Genomic DNA, 25,803 nt, shown 5'->3' with positions numbered 1-25,803 from the left:
ATAAGTGAACAAATGTTTAGAGTGACAAAATGAGTTCATAATCTTCATGGATAAAGAAGAACGAGTTCTTGAGGTTCTTGGTGGATAAAGCCAAATGGTCAAACTGCTTGTTCCTATCCTGCATGTTGTGGCTCCGATAGTTTCAACAATAAAAATCCAGCCCATACTTTTGCTTCTCGTCAAAGGAATTGTTTGAGTCAGATTTCAGTATAGCCTTTTTCTGAGGCGTGGAGCTGTGCTGAGAGGTGGAGAGGAGCGGTTCTGGGCTGTGCGGTTGCTGCTGGTTTGATGTCGCTGTCTGATCTGGATCAAAGAGGTTTGGGGTATGTTTTGAGTCCAGGACAGTCTTCCATATCTGCTGGTTCTCTCTGGTTGCTGCCTGCCACACCACCTCGAGCTCTTCTTCTATTTCTCTGGAGATGAGAGAAGGAGAGAAAACATTCGACAGTCTGACGAGTGCAACTTCGTTCAAAGAACGAAGAATTTAAAAACACTCCAAACTCCTTAAATAACACAAAACAAATAAAAAGACTGACATGTTTTACACAGCCCAAATGGTTAGGTAAAACTTTTAGTAGTGCTTATATTAATTGGATCAGTTTGTGTGTAGTAGTGAGAGAGGTGACTTAAACCCATTTGATTCAGATTTTGTTACACAATCAAGGTCTAAGCACAACATAGAGAATAAGTTAAATACAAAAGCAAACATCCTGATCTACAAAGCCTATTTAATGTCATCATTCATGCCTTGGATCAATCAGAGGTACAAATAGACCAAACAACACCAGTGCTCTGGACAAAGCCAACAGTCCCATCATCACTGCTACCATCATCCAACACCAACTGAGTCATGTGACTCTCGCCTTCAAAAACAACTCCTTCATTCCCAACTGCTCACATGACAACATTCAACAGGAAGTCAAAAGACAAGGCAGAAGGACGACGTCAAAACAAACCCCAAAAAGTGCAATATCAACATTAAAACCCGGGAGACCAAAGCGACCAATCAGGCGACTCAAAACAACAGCGACGTCCTCAGCGCGGCAGAAGACATACGCAGAGAGAGAAAGAAGAGATCCTCCACCAAAAGGCTCAAACTAAACCTAACACCTCTAATGCTAACCCCTCCACACATCACTGAAATATGAGGCTAAAGAATCGCTCTCTTCACCCACAAGAAGACTCAAAAGGTCGAAGGAGAGCAGACATCCTCGAGCCTTCAAGCCAAGAAACAACTAAATAGTGTTTTTTTTTTTCTTATTTATGTATAGAGAGTAAATCATGAGAAATATTGTCATGACTGATTCAAGTTCAGTTTACAATGTGCTTTCAATCAGTGTCAGGGGATCCATCTGTGCTGACATCATCACGAGTAAAGCAAACAATCCTGAGCACACACTGACTGCACAACTCCCACAGCTTCACTTTAGACGTGTATCGACCATGTGCAGAACTCAAGGCTACCTCCTGCTGACAGCATTAATGCAGGCATCATCTCCTCTCCCAATTATGGCTGCAGTAGCGCTTGGAGCATCGTATCTGGTTATTAAAATTGGGCACACAGAAGCAATACGAACCACTGAGTGAAAAAAAGCATTGTGGCTTCAGGGTCTAAACATGGAGGAGTGAGCAGATGTGATTGTGTGGAAACGTTAAGGAAGACTGGTGTTTAAACGGCATCATTGCTTTAAAAATGATTCAGAAAGGTTGGTCTCATTGTTATGGAACAAATGTTTTCGAGTGACACAATGTATTTCAAAATAGAAGAAATATAGTTTGCTGTTTTGCACTTTAAGCCCTGCCTTTTTTTCATCCCATGAATTCAACTGGCACACTGCAGAGAAAAAGAGTTTTTAAATACGGTTCGACTGAATTCATATGGTATGGGAATAAATATAGAGGGGGTGGGGAACATCATGGTTATAACAAATTGAGCTGTGAGATGGTTGAACATGTCTGAAGAGAAGGAGGAGTCTTTAGTGACTGGTGACTGTTAATGGCGGTTAATATCACTAGATCATGTACAGGGACTTTTTAAGTTAAACACAATAACAGAAAAGATGACACAGAGAATCGAGATGAGCAGGAAGTGGAACTCTGCTCAACTTTAACAACAGAGCAACATGAGCGATGCAATTTAAATTCTTTAAGCCCCGTAGAAACACTCTTATTAACGTTTACTTTGTCCCTCGTCACCCTTTACAAGTGACCCTCAGATACTCTGCTGTCTGCTAATTACCTCCAAGCCAAACATCATCATGTGTGACAGCATGCGTGTCACCCATGGCAACCACTCTCATCATTCCTTCCCATGACGCTCAGACAGAATACAAATATACATCGTGCAGTTGTAAGAGGATGAGATTTAACAGTAACTCTTGGAAAGGGGAAACTGTCTGTGTGAGTGTTTTGGTGAGCTGCTTGTGACCTGTGGAGATAGACTCAGCAGCCGCTCCTCGACCTCTGCACATCTGCATTACACCTGCAGCTTCCAGACTCGGAGGATTTAATCTATGACTCTGCGACAGAACACCTCCCTCCTCACTGTCCTTGTTCTGTCAGCACAGACACTGACATGATTCATCGTCACTCAGAGAGCTCAGGTTTACGAGGCTAATCCGGCTGTTAGACAGACAAACAGGCAACGACATATTCTCCTCCAAGAGAGGCAGTTCTTTACAGTGTGTGACTAAATGACAGTCTTTGGACCTGTGTGTCGTGCTATAGTTAAAATAGCGTCGTTTCATAAAAATAAAGGGCCTTATTTACTAAGATTTGAATTAAAGACTACTAAAAAGTGTGATGCAAAAAAATTGCACGTTTGGCTGTTGGGCGTTTTGCAGATGAACATTTGTGTGAATGATAACAGGTGCAAACCTCCCTGCAAGCGCAAAATAGGTATTAGTGGGAGAGGCAAATAAACATACAGTATTTTGAAGTTATAGCAGACACATCTAAATATAACAAAAGGAAAACTGGTTTATCAGAAAACTAAACATGACCTCTGTTTTCTTACGTCCTTCTTTTGAATGCGTAGTCAGACATTGCACAGGAGGTGTGAGCTGTGTCTTCTGTGACACGGGTGCTGAGGGGCGTAACTCAGCTCATTGTTGTGCACCAGGCGGCTGGACAGCGCTTTGTCTGATCAGACATAAATGCCCTGACAAGAGGTATCGAAGACGAGGGTACAAGCATTTATTCTGTCCCTCAATCCAAGCGTTTTTACAAAGTAGCAGCACAAGGCTGTCGATGGAGGAGACGAGGGCAATAGGGAGAGGAAAGCACCGGAGGGGATGGCTGGGAGAGAGATGGGCGACCCGAGAAAAAAGGAAACGCCCAGTTTAAATGTAATGTTGTCGAGAAGAGGGAAATAGGAAGACATAAATGTCAATGTTGAAATTCTTTGGAATGCAGAGACTGTGAACGTTCAGTAACATTAGTGTAATCATGGTGTTTCTCTTTGTTCACTATTACTTAATAGAAATAAAACAAAGAAAATGCATGTCATTTATTTTTCTGTCATTCGAAACATGGTGGATCACCACAGTTTTTGCCTGGCTTGGTGAATCACAATGCGTACTAACTTAACTTCTTTGGATTTAGCACGCTGGGGCAGAAAGGACCCATAGAGCACATTCATAAAGGCAAACGTACGAAATAGACAATACGTGTTGTTTTGCTCAAATGAAAGACGCAATTCTCACTGCGCTGTTAGTAGATCAGATAACACATTAAGACATGCAAACCTTAAGTAAACCAGGCTTATAGTATTTAATCTGCTATGGATTCGTGACAGTCAATTGCGATTCACTTTGCTTAGATCTATCCCCGTGTTTGTCAGTATTTAAGCTATCAGGCAATTTTACCAAAACAAGTTACAAAAGGCTGTCTATTAAAACAAGGCACAAAAAGGCAAATAAACAAATAAATAAACAAATAAAAAACAGATAAATATGACCCACTTTCACTGAAACCGTTTGAGAAGACACTGAGATAGTCTTCCTGAGATCTCTAAACGAGGAGTTACACAGCTGTGGTGTCAGAACTCAAAGGCTTTTGAGATTATTGAAAACTCGTAGAGCCTTGCTGTGTAAAGCCTGGCAGCCGCATTTTAAATTCATTGCAGAGTTTGGAAGTTGTGCTTGTTGATGAAGTGAAATGGAAGAGAAAAATGCATGGATGACTTTTTCAAAATGAGGCAGACTTTGTTACTTGTTGGAAAAACAAGCTTTTTAAACTCTGCTGTTTACTAACCCAAGCGGCATGCATGTGTGTGTTACCCATGGCAACCACTCTCATCAATGCTACCCATGAGGCCATACACATTCATAGCAATAGTTTTGTTTTTTGGAGGTTTTGTTTTTGTTTTATGGTTAGGGATGTTGCCTCACAGCAAGTATAAATCCCTTATTGGCCGAGGCCTTTCTGTGTGGAGTCTTCATGTTCTCCTCCTGCATGGTACGTTCCCTCCGAGTACTCAGGCCTCCTCCCACGGTCAAAAGACGTTTGGTTAGAATGTGTTTTAAAGTACTGGATCACTTCATGATTGTTTCTTTCAACCTATGATGATTATTCCAGAAAAACGAAAAACAAAAAAAACAGTTCAAGATTTTCAGCCACTGTCGTCCCTGTTCCTCCCTGCAGCGGATTCAGAAACACTCCTGAACCCGATGGGAAACCAAGGGAGAACTAAGTACTGCTGAAATGTGTTTATCTGCATCCATGGGCTTCAGCATTAAATATGTATGGGGTTCCAAGTGTGTGGACCATTAACATAAAATAAAGTCAGCGATTTAAACAGTGTGTGAAAACAGGAGAGATTAACACTGCAGCAACCACAAGCTCAAAACAAGCCAAAGACTGCGTCTAGAGTGTTTCATCAGGCTGAAATAATCACTAAATAAACCAGGCTGATACTGCAGTACCGCTGGACTCAAACTATAACACTACACATAATGCAAAGAACTACGAATGGAAACTAAAAATATTCTTCAACAAAAGACAATTACAGATATATGATAAATTCTCTAATCCTTGGCTATGTGAATCCCAAAACAAACTCTAAATGCACTGATAATGGACTGTGTAATCAGCCAGCAGACTGTAGAAATAACATGGAAAAATAACTATTCATTGTTATGCCAATTCACTCGAAACTTCAGCTACTTGACTTAAAAATCACTCTTTAAAAAATAAATATGCAAGTGATGGCTGAATTTTCTCCTGAGGTCCTGGAAATATCTAGCAGTGCTGCTTCTCTGAAGGTACAAAGAACTCAGCAGATAGGAAGAAATCACAACCTATCAGCATCACTGCTTCTGTTACAAGGGCAGAATACAAAGCAGTAGATCAGAGAGAAAAGAGAAGACGTATATTCCTTTTTAAGAAGTTTCAATTCAGACGGGTGGATAGAAATCCTTGTTTCCCAAAACTTCAAGGTGGCCAGAAAACCACAATCAACTACTACACCCGTACAACATCGACCATGGCAAACTAGTTTTCTGGTATGCAAAATAAATCTGGAAAATAAACTGCATAAAAGGTGTAGTCTGTTTTTGGGGTTTAAAAAAACGATCTTTCAGCGTGACAATTCCATCATGTGCAGTTTCTGTTTTTACCATGTTGAGTTTGCAATCTTGCTCGCTAACTGCTGAATATTAAATATCTAAGACTAGCATAATGTGGATAGTTGTGAAGTACGGACTGAAAGCCCATGATCAGTTCTGCTGGAGTTGCATTACCCACCTCTGCTGGTCACTTGTTGTCTATAATGGAGGGATGTTTTCAATGAAACCAGCACTCCACACAGTTCATTTACTGAACTGTGCTATCTTCTTCAAACACATGATTATGACCTAATGATCCTCCTTTTTTCAATTTTAAGGTTGGTAAAGTATAAGACTTTTAAAAGCTGACCTGATGTTGAACCAGTAAAGCAGTTTGTGGAACAATGAAGCATGCAGGTTAGTGGTGTGAGTGATCAACGTGGTAGTGTGTGCTATTGTCACTAAAATGCCTCCAGGGTTGAGCAGGAAAGTATTTTCTTACAATCTGACTGGCCAGCTTCCATTTGTTCACAGCAGGCAGTGAGCCCAGAGAGTGAACTAAAACAGAGAGTAACAGGAGCATAAAGAGGGAGTGGTGCGCTGCTTCTAAAGAAACAAAGTGCCAGCGGGGTTTTTAAAAGGCTGATGTCAAACTGTGACAGTAAAAATTCTTAGAAATAATCACTGATAGTATGTAATATCTCAAATGTTAAAGTAATTATGTGTTTGTCACAGCCAGGAGCCATATTCACAAAGCTTTATAAGCACTAAGAGGTGTTCCTTGTGACAAAATTCAATAAAAACATCTTAGAATCTGGACATTTTCAAAGAATTTCCCCTCAAAGTTCAGACTAGATCCTTGTAAAGGTGAAAGTTATCTACAAAGCTTTTTATCACTTTGGAGAGCTGCTCAGGTGTCAAACTGTGAGGAGGAGTGAGAAGGACTTTTAACAGGATGAAGAGATTTTCAAGCTGAGGAGAAAATAGAAATTTTTTACAAAAACTACATGAAGAATACTATTGAATCCTAGCTGGGCAGAACGATAAAAAAAGAAATGATTAATGGGGATATTTTAATCCGTAATGACTTTTTTCATTGCAAAGTGAGACATGCATGTGGAGTTTGTCTACATGTGGTGACCTCCACGAGTGCCTCCAATCACTAATTAAGTCTCTTTGTTATGTCTGACCGGATTTAATGATTGGGCCGAATCAATTTCACCGTCTATCTATACCCGTTATCACCAAGAGAGCGCTTGTTTCTTAAATGTTTTGAATCAACCAATCATGACTTCTGAAAAGAAACGTGTCATACTGAGCACCAGGGTCAACCACATGTCCTCAGTGAGATAATACTTGTCTGTCTCTTCCTTGCTCACAGATGCTCAGCTCTCCTTGCTTAGTTAGTAGTATTAGTTGAGTTGTGAATACAGAGCCCGGTCTTTGCACAGAAGAGGTTGTTGCAGAGGTTTAGGTAAACTCAGTATTTCCTTAACAAAGGTAATGTACCACAAACGCAATTTACAAGTTTGCTCTTCTCTCCTCTTTTGACATACTGACTCCAAAAATCCCTCATATATAGAGAACATATCCTTTAGAGAAACACAAACAAAAATGTTATTGTAATGCATTTCAAATTTGAAACATACTCATTTCTGGTCCAGTTATCTTACATTTACCAAACCTAATTATTGCCTACCACCATCTGTTGTTTCTAACAGCAGCAGCTTTCTCTCTGTTTTTTTTAACATGAAATGCTTCAGGCTGTTTATGTGAGTGTTTTTGAAAAGCAGATGTAGTTGTTCCACTTTCAGCAATTCAGAATCTGTGAATGAGGACACTCAAAGAGGATTAGAGGATCGGTGGAAATAGACGGTCCTAAGGGGGTTTGTGTGGAGAGAGAAATGATGTCAGCACCTCCTCTAATGTCAGGAACATATGGGTGGAAACTGCAATGAAGAGATTTAGGAACTATAGAGAAGCAGCAGAGGTGTTCAGGTTTTGCTTTGAAGAACTTATTTGAAGTTTAAAAACTGTGAATTGGTTACTGGGTCATAGAGTTGTGTTAAATTGTTGTTGGCTGCTGTTGTTGGTTGCATTTATGTTTAAAGCCAAATTGAAACTTCAATGCAGCCTGATTTGAAAATAAAAAAAATAAACAAATAAGTGCACACGTTTTTTTTTTTTTAAAGCTTCCATGATTTTATACTTACTGTGTCTACTTGAGGCCTGATGCAAAAGCCAAAGGATCCCTGTTACTTGTTGAAATGCCCCTTTAACAGCAGAAACACACATCTACAGCCAGGAATGAAAAGTGGTCGAGTCTTTATAGCTCATTTCTTCATTGATGAAAACTGCTTGGGGGAATTATGTTTTTATAGCCCATCCATTTTGATTATATATTGAATGAGAGTTTTGCATTAATTTGCATAATAAGCGGCGTTCTGAGTTAAGTGGCAGGAAGGTGCATTGTAGCTCTTTACCAGAAGGCTTAAAGTCCACCTAAACTCAACCTCTGCCTGCTGCGGAAACGATGCAATGCTTTGTTTGCAAAGAGGTTAAAACTGATCTTATCGTCTAGACATCTCTATCTGTCTCTTGTCAGAAATTGTTATGTTGATGTGACCCGCTCCGCCTCGATGCACACTGTACCTCCACCTCCGTCGTCTCCTGTACCCCCCCGCTTTTTTCCCCCCCTCAATCTTCACACATCATCTCCTCTCTTTTTGTTCACACATTCCCCCCACCATCCTCCTCCTCCCCTTCTCCTGCCTGCCTCCTTATGTGTCTTTCTCCCCTCTCGTTCTCCGTCTCCCTCCCTCTCCCTCTCTCGCTCTCCTCATCACTCCCCTCCTACCGTTTGGACTGCAGCAGTCTCTCCTCAGCCTCCTGTCTTTCCCTCAGCAGCCTCTGCAAGTGAAGGATCTCCCTCTGGTAGGAATCTGTCCTCCCCTCCGCTGCCTCCTCCAACACTGCCAGTCTGGTTGACGCCTTCCTCCGATACACCTGCACACACACGGAAACACACACACACAGGAATGACATGTGGAGTGTTGCTATGAAGAAGGAGAATATACATGAAGGACAGCACAGCAGAGACAACTGGAACGGTGGAGGAGAAGTCACACACGTTTGGACAAGGTGAGGAAGAACACATACACTCTGCAGTTTTTTTTGTTTTTTTTTTGGAGAGGGTGGTGTGAGTGAGTCTGTTTATTTGTTGAAATGACGTGTGTTTGTGTCCAGAAAATAACAGTTGTTGTTGGATTTATTGGAGTTAGAGTTGATGTGACAGTAGATCAGCAGCTGCGGAGCTGCAGGCAGAACAGCACACAGACACACACACTCATACAAGTGGACTACACAGTTCATATTATGTGGACTAGTTAAGTTCAGCTGAAAGAGATCAACAGTCATGAGAAGAAAAAAAACCAAAAGAAAATCCAACAAAGTAAAGGAGGAGTCAGTGAAAGTGTCAGAGAGCAGGAGGAGAATAAAGGACAAAAGAGAGTGTGTCTGCTTAGTGCTCTGCAGTTATTTCAAAGAATCAGGTCTATGTGAGGACAGACAGTGTGCTTGCCTTGAGCAGATTTATTAACCCCGTCTGCCTGTGAAGGGTAAACAAACACGAGTTTTTGACTCCTTGCTTTAAATGATCAAAGAAGCTGGCCTGTCAAGATGTAATGAGCTAAAAGATTTGATACTGGTTTATTTGAAGTGTGCAGGCTGATCACTCCTCTCGGCTCTTTTCATGTTGCCCTGCACCAAGTGAGGTGTGTATAACTCGTCCCCTTAAACTAGATTTACACATATGAACTTAAAACATCGTTTTACATTTTTAACAGCAATGGATCACGTGTGTAGGTCCTGGGTTGGCTCAGCTTTTCTTCGATACAAGTTTTTTTTTATATATCAAATGACAAATGTTTGATCTTTTGAACAGGCAACCTGATAAAAAGATATGAAATTTAAAAGAATAAAATACTGCCTAAAAGATTTGTAGGAATATGTTTTTAAAAAAAGAACAGTTGAAAAGAAGAGGAGGTGGGTAAAAGAATTTTAATGCCATTTTTTTTCTAGGCTGGAGGTGGAGTCAATGGGTGGGGATTTTTATTTATTTTTTTACCACAATCCAACTTCTGATGTCACAAGATGAGAACATTTGAAACTCAAAAAAAGACTTGCAGACCACAAATAAAGACACTCAAATAAATGTTCAAAAACACTGTCAGAGTGGATTTCTCATAATCGCCGCCTTTAAAAAACACATTTCAAATATTATAAACATCATTTTGATCCTTAAAAACAAAAAGATGTCAGCAGCACAGTATTAAAAGTATTTTAGTTTTTGATAAAGTTACTATTTCTTCCACATGGTTGGAAACTGTAGAAAAGATGTGACAACACCTTTTTAAAAACAACCACACTGTATTTCCACATCGATTGTCAGACAAAAACTAAAGTAAGAAAAAAGCTACAAATAAATGAAATCCCAAACATCAAAACCTCGAGCATGATAAAGTCGTGCCCAGTTTTAACGGATCAATAGCCTCAAATACCACAGCTGACAGAGCTGTCAGATCAATACTATGTGCTTCAAATGCATTCGGTGGGATTAACCAGTGAATCCATTATGCAGCTCTCAACCATGTCCTATTGACATTTCATTTACTTTGCTCTTCACTCAGTCAGACAGAATAAGAGACCTCAGAATATACAGTGTATTACCAAAGAGAGGCAACTTAAGTGTCCAAGCAATATGAACCATTACTACGACTATTAAGTCCAACACAGGCACATCAATCAGGAAAATAAAATATATACATACAGGCCCTTACCCTGAGTACTGAGTGTTGACACAACAGAAACATCTCATTCAGAGTAGAATCATTTGAATAAGCGTACAGTGACTGAGATATCTATCCTCCTCACTGTCTCTTAAATGTACAGGATGCCACAATACCCCAAAAGCTTCATGGAGGCAACGTGATGTATACAAACAGCACTTTGACTAAACATGTTTAAGTGGCTAAACTGGATTGTTTAATTGTCCTTATTGTGTCATAATGTTAGCAGCTCCTGTGTATTAACATTCGTACAGTTTCCCTGAATGGCTTAAATCAATTTTAGTTTCAAAACTGCCATGGCCATAAATTACAAGCAGAGTTATAATAACCACACTGAATGTGCCTGAGTCCTTCTTAATGTGTCTGACTGATGAAGTATCTGACCTGTGTGGTTGCACATAGACAGAACATGTAGGGAGAGATGCTCAGTGAGACACTGCCCAGTGCAAAAGTATTGGAAAATGTTTTTCATCCAGCTAAGAAACAGTTTGTTTTTTTCCCAACATGAATGCAGAATGCCCTTTCACCAGGTTTACAAAGGCAGAGGAGTTGTACAGAACATCCAGGTCAGCATACGTAATCCTGCAGAGGTGACATGCTCACCTTTCTATTCACAGAGACGGATCTCTGCAGGAGAACATCTGGGTGATTATTAGGTGTCAGCACATGCTATCAGACACCACCATGCACAAATCTGTCAGAGGCCAGCAGCAATGACAGGAATATTTAATTTCTCTGCTACATGGCCAAAGATAGCTTCACTACAAAGAAAAGATGCACTAGTGCCATTGGTCCAGAAGTGGATTTCAGCTGATGCTTTGAATGTGAGCTCGTGCATGCATGTGGTAGAGAGGCTTGATTGGTTTAATAAAACGTGGTCGAGTTTTGACATTGGTCAAAGTTTTTACGTGTTTACAACAACTACAGATGACAGATTTTTTTTTTTCCCATTTCTTTTTCAGAGCACATGACTTATTAATTATTGTCAGGACATAAAGACAGTTTCAGCCAAAATATTAAAAAGTGTATCAGAACAAACACCTGGAGAAGGAGTTACTTCTCCTTGTGATGTCGTCAAGGGAACATCTCCACGGCCTGTTTCAGTACACTTTTTCTAAAAAGTGGAGCAGGCAAACAAAGGAGAGGATGCTCTATTCTCTTCATGGGGGGCTGTAGATGGGCGAGGGACTCTTATGAGTGTTAGAAAACCATGGTTAAGTGCAATATGCATAATATTTGACTTTAATCTTTTCATTTTAACTATCAGTTAAAGGCCAGTGTCAAATAATGTTCTAATTTGTCTGGTAGAAAGAGTTTTCTACACAACAATAAATGTGTTTGCAGCACTTAGCGCTCTCAGGAAGAAAAACAAAAACATACAAATCAAAACCAAGACTGATGGGACTTTCAACAACGCAGGTGTCATTGCACGGTCTAAAGCTGCTGCCAATGTCAGGACATGATTCTTTTCCCTTTTTTATCTTTGTAAAACTTCCTTGAAAAAAAAAATCAAATATAAAATGTGAAATTCAAATAGACCGAATGATATACGGCCATGAACAGCCACAAATCCTAAATATCAGTTGTTATCAGACAGTATTAAAAGATTAAGGACAGATAATTGAAAGTCTTCGGTGGTGACTAAATCAAACTTCTTTGATGAAAAGGAACCCTCAAAGATTGGTTAAGAGATCAGGAGCAAAAGTGTGCTTACCTTGTTTTAGCAGGGTCAGCGATAGATTCATTCATTCACATACTTTTTATAACGTTTAAAATGGCCCTAGCCCATCCTCTCACAGTGCTGTTTTCCTGGTTCAGTTGAGTACTGGATTGGCATTTAAAGCTGAAGAGCTACAATCTGGAAAGCAGAAATGCTCCATTGCTTGGTCTGAATCTCGTTTAACCCCCCCAGAGAGGCAGCAGGGTGCTAGCATCAGCCCAGCTGCAGCATTGACATTTAGCTCTCACAACATGCAGAGCTGAGCCAACCCAATATATCCCACCTGCTAGCTGTGGCCCAGAGGCTGGCTGACCTTCTCACACAGAAACAACAAAAACAATTCAAATTCAAGAGCAGAGCTGAATTTTGTTCCCGTAATCCTACCAGTGATTGTTGAGCTATTAATCATGTTCTTCACAATTTATTTCTCAATAACACTTGATTCTGCTTGCTTCATTGAGCACAATATATTTATAGTACAAACCCCTGAGAACTACAGCAGCAGTCTCCAACTGTTGTCTACTTGTTGTTTGACAGTAGATGCTCTCGTGCCTTCACTTCAATAATTTTCTGAAATGACAAATCAATTGGTTCCTTTGTTTGTCGATGTAAGACGCCAACTAAAATTGTTCCTTTATGTCCAACCACCTGTTCAAATCCATCCATGTGTTAGCGCTACAATATGTCCAACCATATGTGAAGGACCGCTAGTGCTGCAGCCAAAAACTGCAGCTTACGCTCTGAATGCAGAGTACATTTTGTGTGCTTGTGTTAAAGGCAACTGTTTATATCCTCTAATCTGCCAGCCTTCTGTTATTCTAATTAACACCGCACAATCTCACTAACAGCATCTTACACTTAAATCCAGTTCCTTAAATTTACAAGTCAAGCTGTGTATAAATTCCCTGCAGCAATAGAGCCCCCTCCCCAGATATAAAACATCTGTTAAATGTGTACACAAAATGACCTCTACAGCTGAAATTGAATTGTCTTGACTCATTAAAAAACGAAAATGCAGGAGGTCTAATAAAGCCATTCAGGCAGAATTCAACTACATTATACCTCCCCTGACCTTTCTGCATCTAATAAGAGACGTGTGGATTTATTGGATTTACAAACAAATGAAGACGATACAAGAAGATGTACTAAATGGATAAAACTGCATGCCTGCTACAGGCCTGCACAGCAAAAGACAGCAGAGTTGTGGCAGGGGGAAAAAACAACGGTTAATACGAAGAGTATTTGCAATTCTTAGTTCCCAGAGGCCAACAGAAAGCTACTGCATTTGTACTTGATAGCTTCCTGTGGTCTAACACTGTTTAATACAGTGAGCAGCTATCTTGCTTGGTTTAGAAATGGGCAGAATTGATTACTAAATCAATGTGTGCCCTCTTCTTCTTGAAAATCTCAGACCTTTGTGGAGCAGACAGGTCTGTTTGAGGTTCCCCTGAAATTCAAGAGTTATCACCACAAGGATGGTGTGAAGAGAAAGAAGGCCACTTTTTCACCTGGTTTAAATAAATCAAGTGAAATAGCATTCTGCTAATAGCACACAAACACAGTCGTCAGTCACGTCTCTTGGAAGAGAACCGGGGAGACGACACATCCCACAGATCATCAGATTAACTCAGCCCTCCTGCTCAGATGTGTCACAAACATCTGCCACTGTCAACATCTATGTCACAGTTAATGTTGGCCCATCTACAGGCTCTCTCGTCAGTCAGGCTGGGAATGAGCAGGAACAAATTGCTAAACACAAGTACACATGACTTATCAGAGGTCTTATTGTAAAATCTGAATGAGCGGTAGAGCAATGCAACTGGTTCCTAACCAAATGATGACCTTTTTTTAACAACTCTCACACTGTTTATGACTGTTAGGATGACCTATAACATTTCACCAGAGAGCATGAAGGTGGTTGCTGATAATAATGCACTTCTTCTGTCTTTCCATTGCATGACCCTTGGCTAACCCTTGTAGCATTTTAAGAGTATAGTCATCAGTGCAGAGCATACCATTATTCCTATTTTTGCCATAAATAGTGGAATCGATGACACAAGTGTTCTCGACTGAACATCGACCGTGCAGCTTATGAAAAAGGACTTCTGAGTTATGAAACACCCTAATTTAAAATTTACCATGCAGTGGCTTTCACTGACACCTTATACATAATCCTACATATGGCTCAAAGCAACAACAAACATTACATTTATTTTCTAAGTTTTGGTTTTTGAGTTTATTTAATTTCTTCCATTTTGGTTGAACTAATGTTTCCATATAATAATCTGATTCGATGTTGTCATGTTGCCTGAGCTGATTGTTGGCCCATTGGTTGTGTCCAGGGCTGCCTCCCCAATATTTAATCAATTACAAGCTCAACACAGAAAAATATTTATCCAAAAAAAAAAAAAAAAAAACCTCAGAAACAGATGTGTGCATTTGTTTGTTTTCCCTGCTTTTTTTCTTGAGGTAAGTGATTATTGGTAACATGTCACAAGTCTGTAGGACAAACGTTTTGGTTGTAGATCGTTCTGTGGTTACTCTCAATTAAACATTTTTCTCTGTTTTATTTCAACCCAACAAATGTATTCCTGATAATTACAATATAATGTTCATATAAATGTAACACTGCTCTCATAAAAGGTGTTTTATATAATTTTCTCTAGTTATATTAATAAATAGAGAAGTACAACAATCCAGTAAGATACCGACATACAAACAATCTGAAACTAGAAGTAAATGTTCATTTTTAGAAGACAGCATAAACACGTTGCCCCTTTTCAAATGGTACAATGCAGGAAGATTGCTTTGTTTGATTTTAATTGCCCTGCCAAGGTCTATACAGACAGAGTACTGATTGTTTTGAGACGCTGGCTATTAAAGTTGTAGATCCAACAGTCTGAAGCTCAGAGTGGACTCAGACTGTGTAGAGGAGCTAACACAGCATGGACTTTGCTTTTATCTTGGCAATCAAAGTAATTCCCATTCCCACAATTTGTTGATCAAAGCCCCCTTTGCTTTTGAAAATACTGATGCAAGGGGTCGAGGTTTGTATGCTTTAATTGATTTTTCTTCATGGGAAAATCACCTCTGGTTGACCTCCAAGAAGAGCTAAAGGCCAGCTACTAAAATGCATAAATTAGGTTGATCAGATAAAAACAACTTGTGTCTTGTATTAAACCCCAGTTGACCCAGTCACCCATGCTGACCCTTACAGCTGCTTTAAGGCTTTGTCCCTCAACATTAGCATTTCACATTTTATGGCACATGAGTAAACAATGATGTCATTTGACTTTTTTTCCTCTTACTGCATGTGTGCAGTGTAAATCTCAACAGTATACTTTTTGAACAAGAGTGATAACATTGGTCTATCCAATTGTAGTCGTGTGTGTGTGTGTGTGTGTGTGTGTGTTGCGCTGGGCATCTTCACTGGTTTCATGATACCATTAGATTACAATTATCCTGTCAAAGATTTGATTCGATTGAATCAACGATGAGTTTGATCCTTAGTTTTCTATATTACTACACATGGCCACTTTTTCGTCAATGACAGGCATTCATCTAAATATCAACACCTTATTTCACAATTACAGAGTTCTTTAGAATACAATGGCAACATAAACGTCTTTACATCGTAAACCAAATGAAACTAAGAACCAAAAAGCACAACTGCATCAAAGCAAAAATCTTCCAGGTCTGCAACATAGAATCAATAATTGAGTGTGTTTTTTCCTGGGTGCTTGTGTGCATGTCTGTGCATAGGCTTATGCTGCCTGTCAGTCTAAAAAAGGCTCCAAAAAGGCATTCTATTTTCAGAATGGAAATGCATGGCGTTTTGTTGAATTGGAGTAGTCCAGTGAAAATGTAGTAGTCCCAGATTACTAAACTGCTGAGCTGCTATGGACCATCAACCATCCACTAACTTTTCTTTCTTGAATAAGAATCTCACAATGAACAACCAGCAATGTATGTTCATGGTACATTGAAACCTATTTAAAGAGCACCTACAGTATGCAGTCAAGTTGTTACATACCCCACATCCTACGGTCTCTCCTGATGGCAGAAGAGCTTTAATGAATGGCTGCCTTATGGTTAAGAGTATGACATGTGCAAGATTGATTGGATTGTATACAGCTCAGCTAGAAATGGATTTAACCGTTTCTTTATTATGAATTCAAAGATTTTAATCACAGTTAATGCATTGAGACATTAGAATTAGCAAAGAGCAAGACCAATAAAATGAGCTGAAGTAAAAAAAATCTGAATTCTGTTTTAAAGAAAAGAGATAAAACCAATCATATGTCGCTAATCCTGGTTAAAACATAAACATTCGTTAAAATACGTTGCAACTTCCATATGGGTTTACTGGAATATTTGATTTACAATCTCAATGCCTTGTCCTTTTATTACAACATTGGCGTGTCCAGAACCTGAGGGTTAAAGTTTCCCACTCTGCACCAGGGATGGATGCAGGCAGAGCTGCTTCTTTCTGACATCTTTTTGACATTTTCCAGAAGGAAGGCTTTTTCACGCAACAGACTGCTGGCTGAAATATTTAACAGTCAGCAAGTCATAGAGTGGCCTGCTGGGCAATTAGCAGCCCAGCATCCACCTATTTAATCTATATTTCATGGTCATGAATAAATAAGTGACTAGCTTTTCTTTATATAGCATCTTTCTGATGGGAGGGGGACTTGTTGAGGACCAAAGGTAGAGGTAAAGTAGAAAGTAATAAGTCAGGGCTGAGGCTACAGCAACTAAAGAAAAACATCTTTTTGAAAATTTCACTTCATCTCCCCGAGACCCTTTTCACATGAAATCTTAGTAAAAATTACTAATCAAATGAAGACCTTTAAAAATAAGAAGGCTAGATTATGGTTTATTTGACACAATCAATTCAAGGACTGATTGTTACGTGGTTATTCCAACACGATAAAAAGGGCCTGTGTTAACCAAAGCTGTTGTTAGTAATGTCAGTGTCCATTTTCTCAATCTCAATCAATGCCGCTCAGTGTTTTCAGTACTCCTAACCTCAAAGTCTTTAAGACTCAGCTTCTGTAATGTCTCACTTCAACATGACATGAAAGCTTCAAGGTTAAAGGACAAATGGGTGAATGATGTGAATCTTAAGTGTTCAAAAAGGTTGTGTGAAGTTTGTGTTTCTACAGCACCAAACAGACAATCCTCTCCTTTATGCAAGGAGAAAATGAATCCCTCTACCTGAACCAGGCGAACAGTTGGACAGGGTAAATGTGCTCATGCATTGTTTGAGGTGCACTAATAGCAACTTTTTCAAAAGATGTTGGTCATAAATTCAGTGCAGTAGGGGCACAGATGCTGGTTCTTTACGTGTGTTGATGTAGCCACAGGCACTGTACCTGCTCATTAACCTCCTTTCTGTCAATCGCTGTTGGCACAATTCACAATGAGAACACTGTGTGGGTGTTATGGTGGGTGTGCTCCAGGGCACACACAAAAACAGTTATACGCTGGCATGCTGACTCAACATCGAAAACTAGAAAATGTGTCAATTTAAAAAAAAAAGAAAAAAGAAATCTCTTTATAATTCTCTACAGGAGGAATCCTTTTTATTCCCTGCTGCAGGCTGTTTCAGGAGAACATTAAAATTAGATGCTGTTTTGAATAACTCTGAAAAAGTATGTGAAACTTTAAGAAATGATGTCCCAATGAAAATTGGGAAGTTATTCTCTTAATGTATGTGAGAGAAGAGGGTTGACCTCAAATAAATAAAGACGCATTGTTCATTGGGTTACACAACTGGGCTGTACAATATTGTGTCATTATCTATTTCAAGGTGTGTATGTGTAAAACTCTTAAGGAGCAATTTAACTCAAACTCCTCATTAATAGATATAAAAGAAGAACATAGAAGAAAAGGAGATCCATGAGTCATCGCTTTGATAACATATGATACTGAGTTTTATGTTTTTGACATCGTACACCAGCATTGCCACTGGGTAATATGAAATGATAGAATGATAATTAGAGGCCTTGCATTCAGTCCTTTATGTGTGATCCCACCTGTTATAATTTCATTTGACATCATAATAAGGCCAAGACAAAAGGCAACACGCGCCGATAACACGGGCGACCTTCGTCACCACTACTACTGTTCTTTGCCTTCTGCTTAGTGTGTCAGGGCCTTCAGGTATTAAAGAGAATTTGTGATTTTGACTAATCTATTTTCGATGAAGAGTTTCATTAAATATTCAGAGAGATACTCCAGACGGCTGTACTTTTTCCTGTATCATAACACCCTTAAAACAAATCACAGGTGTTTGTCATTATTATTCAAAACATAAGACTGGTTAACTGTCTAGCTGTTATCATGAAGACTAAAACTTTTACCATTTTCTACAGTCTGTGTTTTATATTGTCTTTTACATTACCAACGTTCATGTTGAATGTGCGTCATGTTAACACACAGTCATTGAAATAGCTAAGAGTAATGAAAGACAAATAGTCACTTAAGATACCTTGTTGGTAGCTGCAGAGACAGTAAGTGTTTATTAGTTCAACATTGGCCTTAACCTTTATCTATAATCAAAACCTCCATGTTATTCCTCCTTATGGAGAGTGGGTGAGGGCAGGTATGTAACTCAGAGGGTATGTGCTAATTATAGGGGTTAAGTATTATGATAAATGATTAATTATGATGCTTTCTTCATCTTTTGGTATCTGTTATTATTCTTTTTATTATTGCTGATCTTTGTATATAAGCACTGACTTATCTTGGAAAAAATAAGGGTGAAATTAACAATTGTCACTTCTCCCTGTTTTTAATCCCTTAACACAGTTTTTACCAATGATGTTCATTTCCTGCATTGGACACGCAATCATTTAATAAAAAGAGTGATCATGAAAAGCCCTTTTAGTGCAAGGCTTTTAACATAAAGAACACGGGAGTGTATGGCTTTTACAAAATGACATTGCTTCATAGTTACTTATTAAAACAAAACTAGTAAAACAGAAAAATAAAGAACTGAATTTTTAGCTTTTTGAAGAAGAAGCAGCTGTCCCCTCTACTCCTTCCAAATATCAATAGAAAAACTGGCTCTTGCTCTGCTACAAAGAGCTCAGGGACAACCTACTGATCCAACTCCCAAACCATAAATCATTTATCAGTAGCAAGTACAGAAAATAGAAGCAGCCAGAGACCTGACCTTTCCTGGTGGGCAGCGATACAGCAAATAACAATACTGAGAAATATCAGCTTGTTGCAGTGAGATTGTTAACTTTCACACAAAGTGACAAAAAAAAAACACTGTACTGCTAAAGAAAACGTCCTTCTGATTACTTGTCCTTGCCAATGTGTTGTCTATATCTTTCTGTCATTCCCAGAACATGTCTTGAAGATGAGCTGTCCTCAGGCTGAGTTAGAGGAAAAGGACCGTCCTCCACCAGAGGAATTAGAGTGTAAGATTTGTTACCAACGCTACAATGCACACAACCGCAGGCCTAAGATCCTGGACTGCCTGCACCGGGTATGTGCCCGCTGCCTTGCCAAAATCCTGGACATCGCTAACGGAGCAGGATTTATCTGCTGCCCATTTTGCCGACATCAAACCGAGATCACGGAGTATGAGGTGTCGGCGCTGCCTGATGATGCCAACATCATGTGCCACATTGCGATGCGGGACAAATCCTGGAGCTCTGAGCAAAACAAGGAGGTGGTGCTCACTCCAAAGAGCTTCTCCTCCTCCAGCCCATCCCATGACTCCTCTAACTGCCTGGTCATCACTATAATGGAAGTTCAGAGGGACTTGGACCTCTCCCCAAGCAGAAATGACAGCTCTGACATCTATGCTGAGCAGAGCCTGGACTCGGTCTCATTGGGCTCCAATGGGCTGGCTAACCAGGACGCCCTGTCCAAGCTCTGTAATCATGTTCCACGGATCCTGGTCTGGCTGCTGGGTTTCTTGTACTTTGGATCCCTGCCTCTAGGAATCTACTTGTTAGTGATCCAGAGAGTGACACTGGGTATTGTTTGTGTTAGCTTGGTCCCATCAAGTCTTACAGTTTGCCTGGTATATGGGTTCTGCCAGTGTCTGTGCCAGGGCATATGTGACTGCTCCTCCAGGGCCTGAGAGGATGCTATCCAGTTCTTGGGAGAGTCATTGTCAAAGTCATTTTATGTGTTTTGTGAAGATGATGCCCACTGTTACACAAGCTTTAAAAGTATAAGATCTTCATGGAAATAATGGTTAAGTGAAGGCTTATACCGGTCTATACTTTTGTTAGGTCGACTATTGCAATTGAGAAACCAGTTCAGCCGACAGAAACACGGCCCCCTTCGAGCTCTGTTGGTTGGAGCAACACCAATATCTACATCTGTGATATATGTCAGTATTTGTTCTTTGTTGTGTCTATGGCCAATACGCAAAATATCGTTTCTGCGAGCAGATCTTATATTTTTGTCTTAGTCCTGGGCCCTCAATTGTAAATACTCTGTACAATCTTCAAAACGTGCATGGAGTGAGTTTAAAGTGAATGTCAGGGCTTATTGATTTGGATGGCTCTTCTTTTTTTTAAATAGATTTAGCCATGAATGCAGCCAGCACTTTGTGCTGCAAAAGAAGCATGAAACAATTAAATACCATTTACCAAAAGGAAAGAGTAATTACACAACGTTATGGATGTGAGCTTTTTTTGGTCTTTAACCATCAGACATTAACTGTTTTTGTTTTCTTTTTTATCTTAAAACATACTTTTGCATTCAGTATGGATTGATATCTGCCAATAAAAAGGAAAGATAGTGATGCACTGATGCTTTTTTTAACGTATAGTTCTTTTCCCATTTATCATCTAGAAATATTAGTAGCCCAACATGTCACCAACAAGCTTTCTCTTTTTCTCCTTAAAGAGTCTGGTAACACTGATTTTTGAATCCACTCTACACTGACTGACAGAATAACATCTTTGTAATAATTCGTATCTTTCTGCTAAAGCTGCAAAACCAATTATGCTGCAACATCTTTATAACCTTATTATTATATTATTATTATTATTATTATAACCAACTCTGCTTGAAGGGGAATGTAATGGACATTTTATTTACTTTTCTTTTTCATTTTTGCAACCCTTTGCACAAAACCTTTTCTATTGTGTTTGATATTGCAGTAATGTTTTTTTTTGTTTTTTTTGTCAGCGAGAAATTGTTTTGCAGAAAAATTCTGATAAACTACCCCACAGTTTCAGGCATAAAGAAACGATCAATCTTCATGCTGATGGTCTTGTTAGCTTTTCTAGCTCATGAAGTGGCATCAATATTCACTTCTGTCATTTTCATGACTAAATACAAGGTCCTTAAAGAAGCTTTAAGATATATTTATTTGTATTAACAAACAACAGAGAGGTCAAGAACTTGAAAGGAAATGATTGTGAATTTGGCCACTCTGTGTATTTTCTCACCATTCAAATTCTTAGTAAGACTGAACAGGAAGTTTTCATGCACTGCACACTCAAGCGTGGACTAAATACAAATGACCAAATTAACTGTGATTTGGGCACAATACACCTTTTTTTTTTAACCATTTTACTATCATAGCAGTGGCCTTGGACATACATGTGATGAGGTTATTAGGATCACTTCCTGAACGTGCCACTCGCCTTTTCTCTGCCTCATGCATTTCAAGCAAAAACCAGACCCACATCTCAGGTTTTTTGATACTTTTATGCTTTTGCAGCAAATGTACCCTCAAGTTCTTTACGTTACGTTGAACAAAGCACGGCTGTTGTGTTTATGTTTTTGGCACTGGTCATGAAAAGCTTATTTGGCTAAAGTGCGGTTTCTGTTTTGAAGAATGTAATAAGTTTTAGTGCACCTGCTGTCACACTCGATGCAGACGTTCAAGGCTGTGTGCAAAGTCATTCTGGCATCTTGATTTTTTCTTTTCTTTTGCACATAAGATAAATGTTTTGATACATGTGGAATTAAAGATCAAAAATGAATTATAGTTCTGCGCAATACATCAAATGTATGTAATGTAATGTAAAGTTTATGTTGGAAGCATTTCCATTTTTTTCCAGCATGAACATTATTTTAGAGGGTGCGTGAAGCAATCAAGAGCATTTGACATTTCAATACATACACTCTTCATACGACTCCAAAGAGACAATATATCAATTGATGTGTACACTGTTGATAACTGAGGGCCCTGGACTATTAAATGTCAGTTGTGTTCAGACAGAAATTCAGGTTTTTCTATTCCTATTAAAAATAATGAAATATAGTGTTCATGTTAAGTGTTCATCTTGTGCAAAGCCCTTACACTGAGAAGAAAGTCCAATTCATTCAAGGTTGTTGTTTTTTTAAATCTTTTTATTGTCAACTTCTTTCATTCACGTTTTCTTAACCTCTGTACTCACTCCCCTGTGTTTCTGTCTGTGATTGAATGACAGCAGCTATCAGCTTAGTGCCACACTACTGATTACAAAAGCTACTAGACAATGAAATAAATGGAGAAATATCTGAGCTGGGTGAACTTTTGTGGGGCCAATCGACATCCCTAACATTCTAGGAGCCATCTGTATTTCAATGCTAAAAATAATAGATGAGGTTTTATAAGGTGAATGAAGCTTACTGGGTATTTTAAAACGGAGAGAGAAGAGGGCATTTTTATCCTCAGTTAAGAAGGTTTGGCTGGCACAACATTACTTTCATATGTCAATTAAATAATGATCGCTCAAAGAAGAGCGAAAGAAATGAGAGAAAATGTACGAGGTAGAAAAGAATGAATGGCTTATCAGAGAAGCCAACTGGTAAATAAGACGAAACAAAGAATGAAACAATGAAAACGATTTTTCGTTAGACAGTGGTTTTCTTATCTGCCTGATTTAGCCGAGCTGTTTGACAGAGAGCTTTTCAGACACATTTTGTCCTGCTGATTATATGTCTGACAACGACTGTTTCATTTTCCGAGCAGAGAGAAGGGTTACATCTATGACGCAAAAAAAACTCTCCATCATTCAAAGGAAAAGAAACACATCATGCATCTTAATTTTAGAGTATAATACAGTGAAGTGGAGAGCAGTCGTGTCACAAGTCGTCACACACGGACGCTTCCTAACAGCCATTCGGGGCCTCACTTAGTACGACAAGGTAGCTCCTACTGCGTCATCCAGAAGGAAATGATTGTGGTGAATTTACTTCTACTATACATGTCACTTGAAATGGAGTACTTTTACAGTGTCAGGGGATTAGTTTTACTTGCCCCTGTTGTAACTATTTAAAACACAGAAGAGATTCAACCTACCTAACAGCTTTTCTTGTATCTGTATAAACAGAAGGAGATGTGGATATCTGACTTTGGGGTTGACATGGAAAAGTCTGGATAAGTCAAGGTGAAGAATGTGGCTGTTTGCTTACATATCTCACCCTGGAAACGTTGTGCATGTGTGAACAGGGCTTCATGGCAAACCAAGATCCTCTAGTTTGTCCTTTGTACATTCATGCAACAAATATCACCTCTTTGTCGCGGTGGATGGTTCAAAGACCTCGCTGTCATCAGTTTAAAAGGGACTTATTGTCCCTCAAAAAACACCATCAGTGTGTTGTATGCAAAGTTTACTTAGTGAATGAAATGTGGAGTTTTCATTCACTAAATCCCCCCTAACTTTCTTCTTTTTTTCAGCCTTTAAGAAGAATCCCTAAAGTGACTTTGAACAATTAATTTCTAGCTGACACAATCACCCAAACTCTATAAATCCAAAGAGGTAAGTAGATAAGAAGTAGGTATGGTAAGAATTCTTGAATTGAAAAAGTAAGTACTAAAGGTAAGGTCTGACAGGACTTATATGTCTCTGTGAGGATGAGTTATTCCTGTCATGCTCAGGTTTTCTTAAGAATACAAGATGCTCAGAGTAGGGATGATTTGAAAAGAGAAAAAGGTCATATTCAATGGACTTCAAGCTGTATGGATCAACCAAGCACTAAATGAAATATTAAACATCCTAAGGTAGTTCAGGGAAATGGAGTGACATAAGTTTTAATCACATATAAATAATGTAATCACAATCTGTGCTCTGTTTCTGGCACACACACACACACACATACCAGAAAAATCCCTGTACTTTCTATTTTATATGTTGGCAACATACATGATGCCAGCTATGAATAAGAGCTTGGTTTGGGTATGGAAGATTTAGTTTGTCATCAAGAAAGAAACCAATCTGTAAGCATCTCAAGTCGTTGTCAAAAGTGAGAGCAGAAAAACACCTACTGAAACACCTGAGAAACAATCGCCTGCTGCTGTGAAGGTAAGCACCTCATCAACGTCAGCTACGCCCGCTGAGCTGAAGTGGAATCACACAGTGTAGTACAAAAATCTGATGAAAGTAGATCAAAAAGGATTACAAAAAGCAATGTCAGGCCCTATATGTCACAGACTAGTTACCATGGTTATCACAATTATCAAACTCTTACAATCTGATTACTTATGTAACAGTTTTTCAAGCTGAAAGAGCTTTTTGCTCTCGACTCAATAATGAGGAGATTTAATAATAAATCAACATGTTGACGTTCAATGAACCCTTTGAGTGTCTAACATTCAGTAGGTACACTGGCTAAGCCTGTTAAAAGTTCTGGGTTTGGATTTTATGGTGGGACAAAATGTGCAAAGACAAGTGAACTTTTTAGCCTCTCTCAGTTTGGTCATGGCTATCTTAAACTATTACCATTTTATAATATGATCAACAACAAAAGAAATATTATGCAATAAGAAAATATTCTTATTACAGTGTAGCTGACACAGACGCCTTTACATCATCTAAGCAGTTTTTAAAACCAAATTGCTCAGAAGAGAGTTACAGTCACAGAAGTTTGCAGTTGAGCTGGCAGAGAATGAGGAAAGAGACGAGTATAGAAGGGAGGAACAATGACACACACACACACACACACACACACACACACACACACACACACACACACACACACACACACACACACACACACACACACACACACACACACACACACACACACACACACACACACACACACACACACACACACACACACACACACACACACACACACACACACACACACACACACACACACACACACACACACACACACACACACACACACACACCTCTTTGTCTCTGCTCCGTTGCTATAGAGACACTAATAAAATTGTCAGAACTGCTGAGATGATGTTCCCGCTGTGGTTTGAGTGACAGGAGCTGCTGACAGCAAGATAACACTGAGCTCGCTCGCTCCAGAGCGAAGCATGAGTAAGTCCACACCCGCGTCCTGTTCACATTCACATCATCTAACGAACAGAATGTACATGCATGCTGCAGGACGTCTGTCAACTATACTGTTAGCTGTCCAACCAAGATGGCACAAACGGTTGCCATGGTGATTACCTAGAATAGTCTCAATTTTATTTTCATTTAAGAGACTGAAATGTCGTCTTTTTTTTTTTATCACAGAATAAAATGAAGAAGAAGACCTCATATCTTCTGGTCTACAATAAATTTGGACTTATCTCTACATCTTCAATACACGGGAAAAACGTCCAACAGAAAACATTAAGACACACAAACAAGCACGCACACACAAAAATAGAACATTTTTTGTTTTGAATTTTCTTTCCATTTTAATAATTTAAATTTTAATATATAAAAAGTGTCACTTTAACAAGACTGTCCCAATTACATCAATG

General features: G+C 39.2%; 2 protein-coding genes across 2 annotated transcripts in view; one reads left to right on the top strand and one right to left on the bottom strand.

Annotated features, from left to right (window-relative positions):
* Nucleotides 1-25,803, bottom strand: part of cep89 (centrosomal protein 89) — a 45,347-nt gene continuing 19,544 nt past the window's right edge. Inside the window, exons 17-18 of the mRNA XM_079340130.1 lie at nucleotides 8,404-8,552; nucleotides 1-413 (exon numbers count right to left, since the gene is read on the bottom strand). Coding sequence (XP_079196256.1) covers nucleotides 143-413; nucleotides 8,404-8,552 — 420 coding nt within the window. The 3' untranslated portion in view covers nucleotides 1-142. The remainder of the gene's footprint in view (nucleotides 414-8,403; nucleotides 8,553-25,803) is intronic.
* LOC306821606 (E3 ubiquitin-protein ligase RNF182) lies at nucleotides 8,559-20,868 on the top strand. The gene is made up of 2 exons (XM_079340129.1): nucleotides 8,559-8,687; nucleotides 19,475-20,868. Exons 1-2 carry the CDS (start codon nucleotides 8,624-8,626, stop codon nucleotides 20,218-20,220), a joined length of 810 nt encoding a protein of 269 aa, XP_079196255.1. The 5' UTR covers nucleotides 8,559-8,623; the 3' UTR covers nucleotides 20,221-20,868.

This window comes from Symphodus melops (assembly GCF_947650265.1).
Source record: "Symphodus melops genome assembly, chromosome: 3".
Taxonomy (NCBI): Eukaryota; Metazoa; Chordata; class Actinopteri; order Labriformes; family Labridae; genus Symphodus; species Symphodus melops.
Note: the sequence above shows the minus strand (reverse complement) of the source record. Positions and strands in the feature narration are given on the sequence as shown.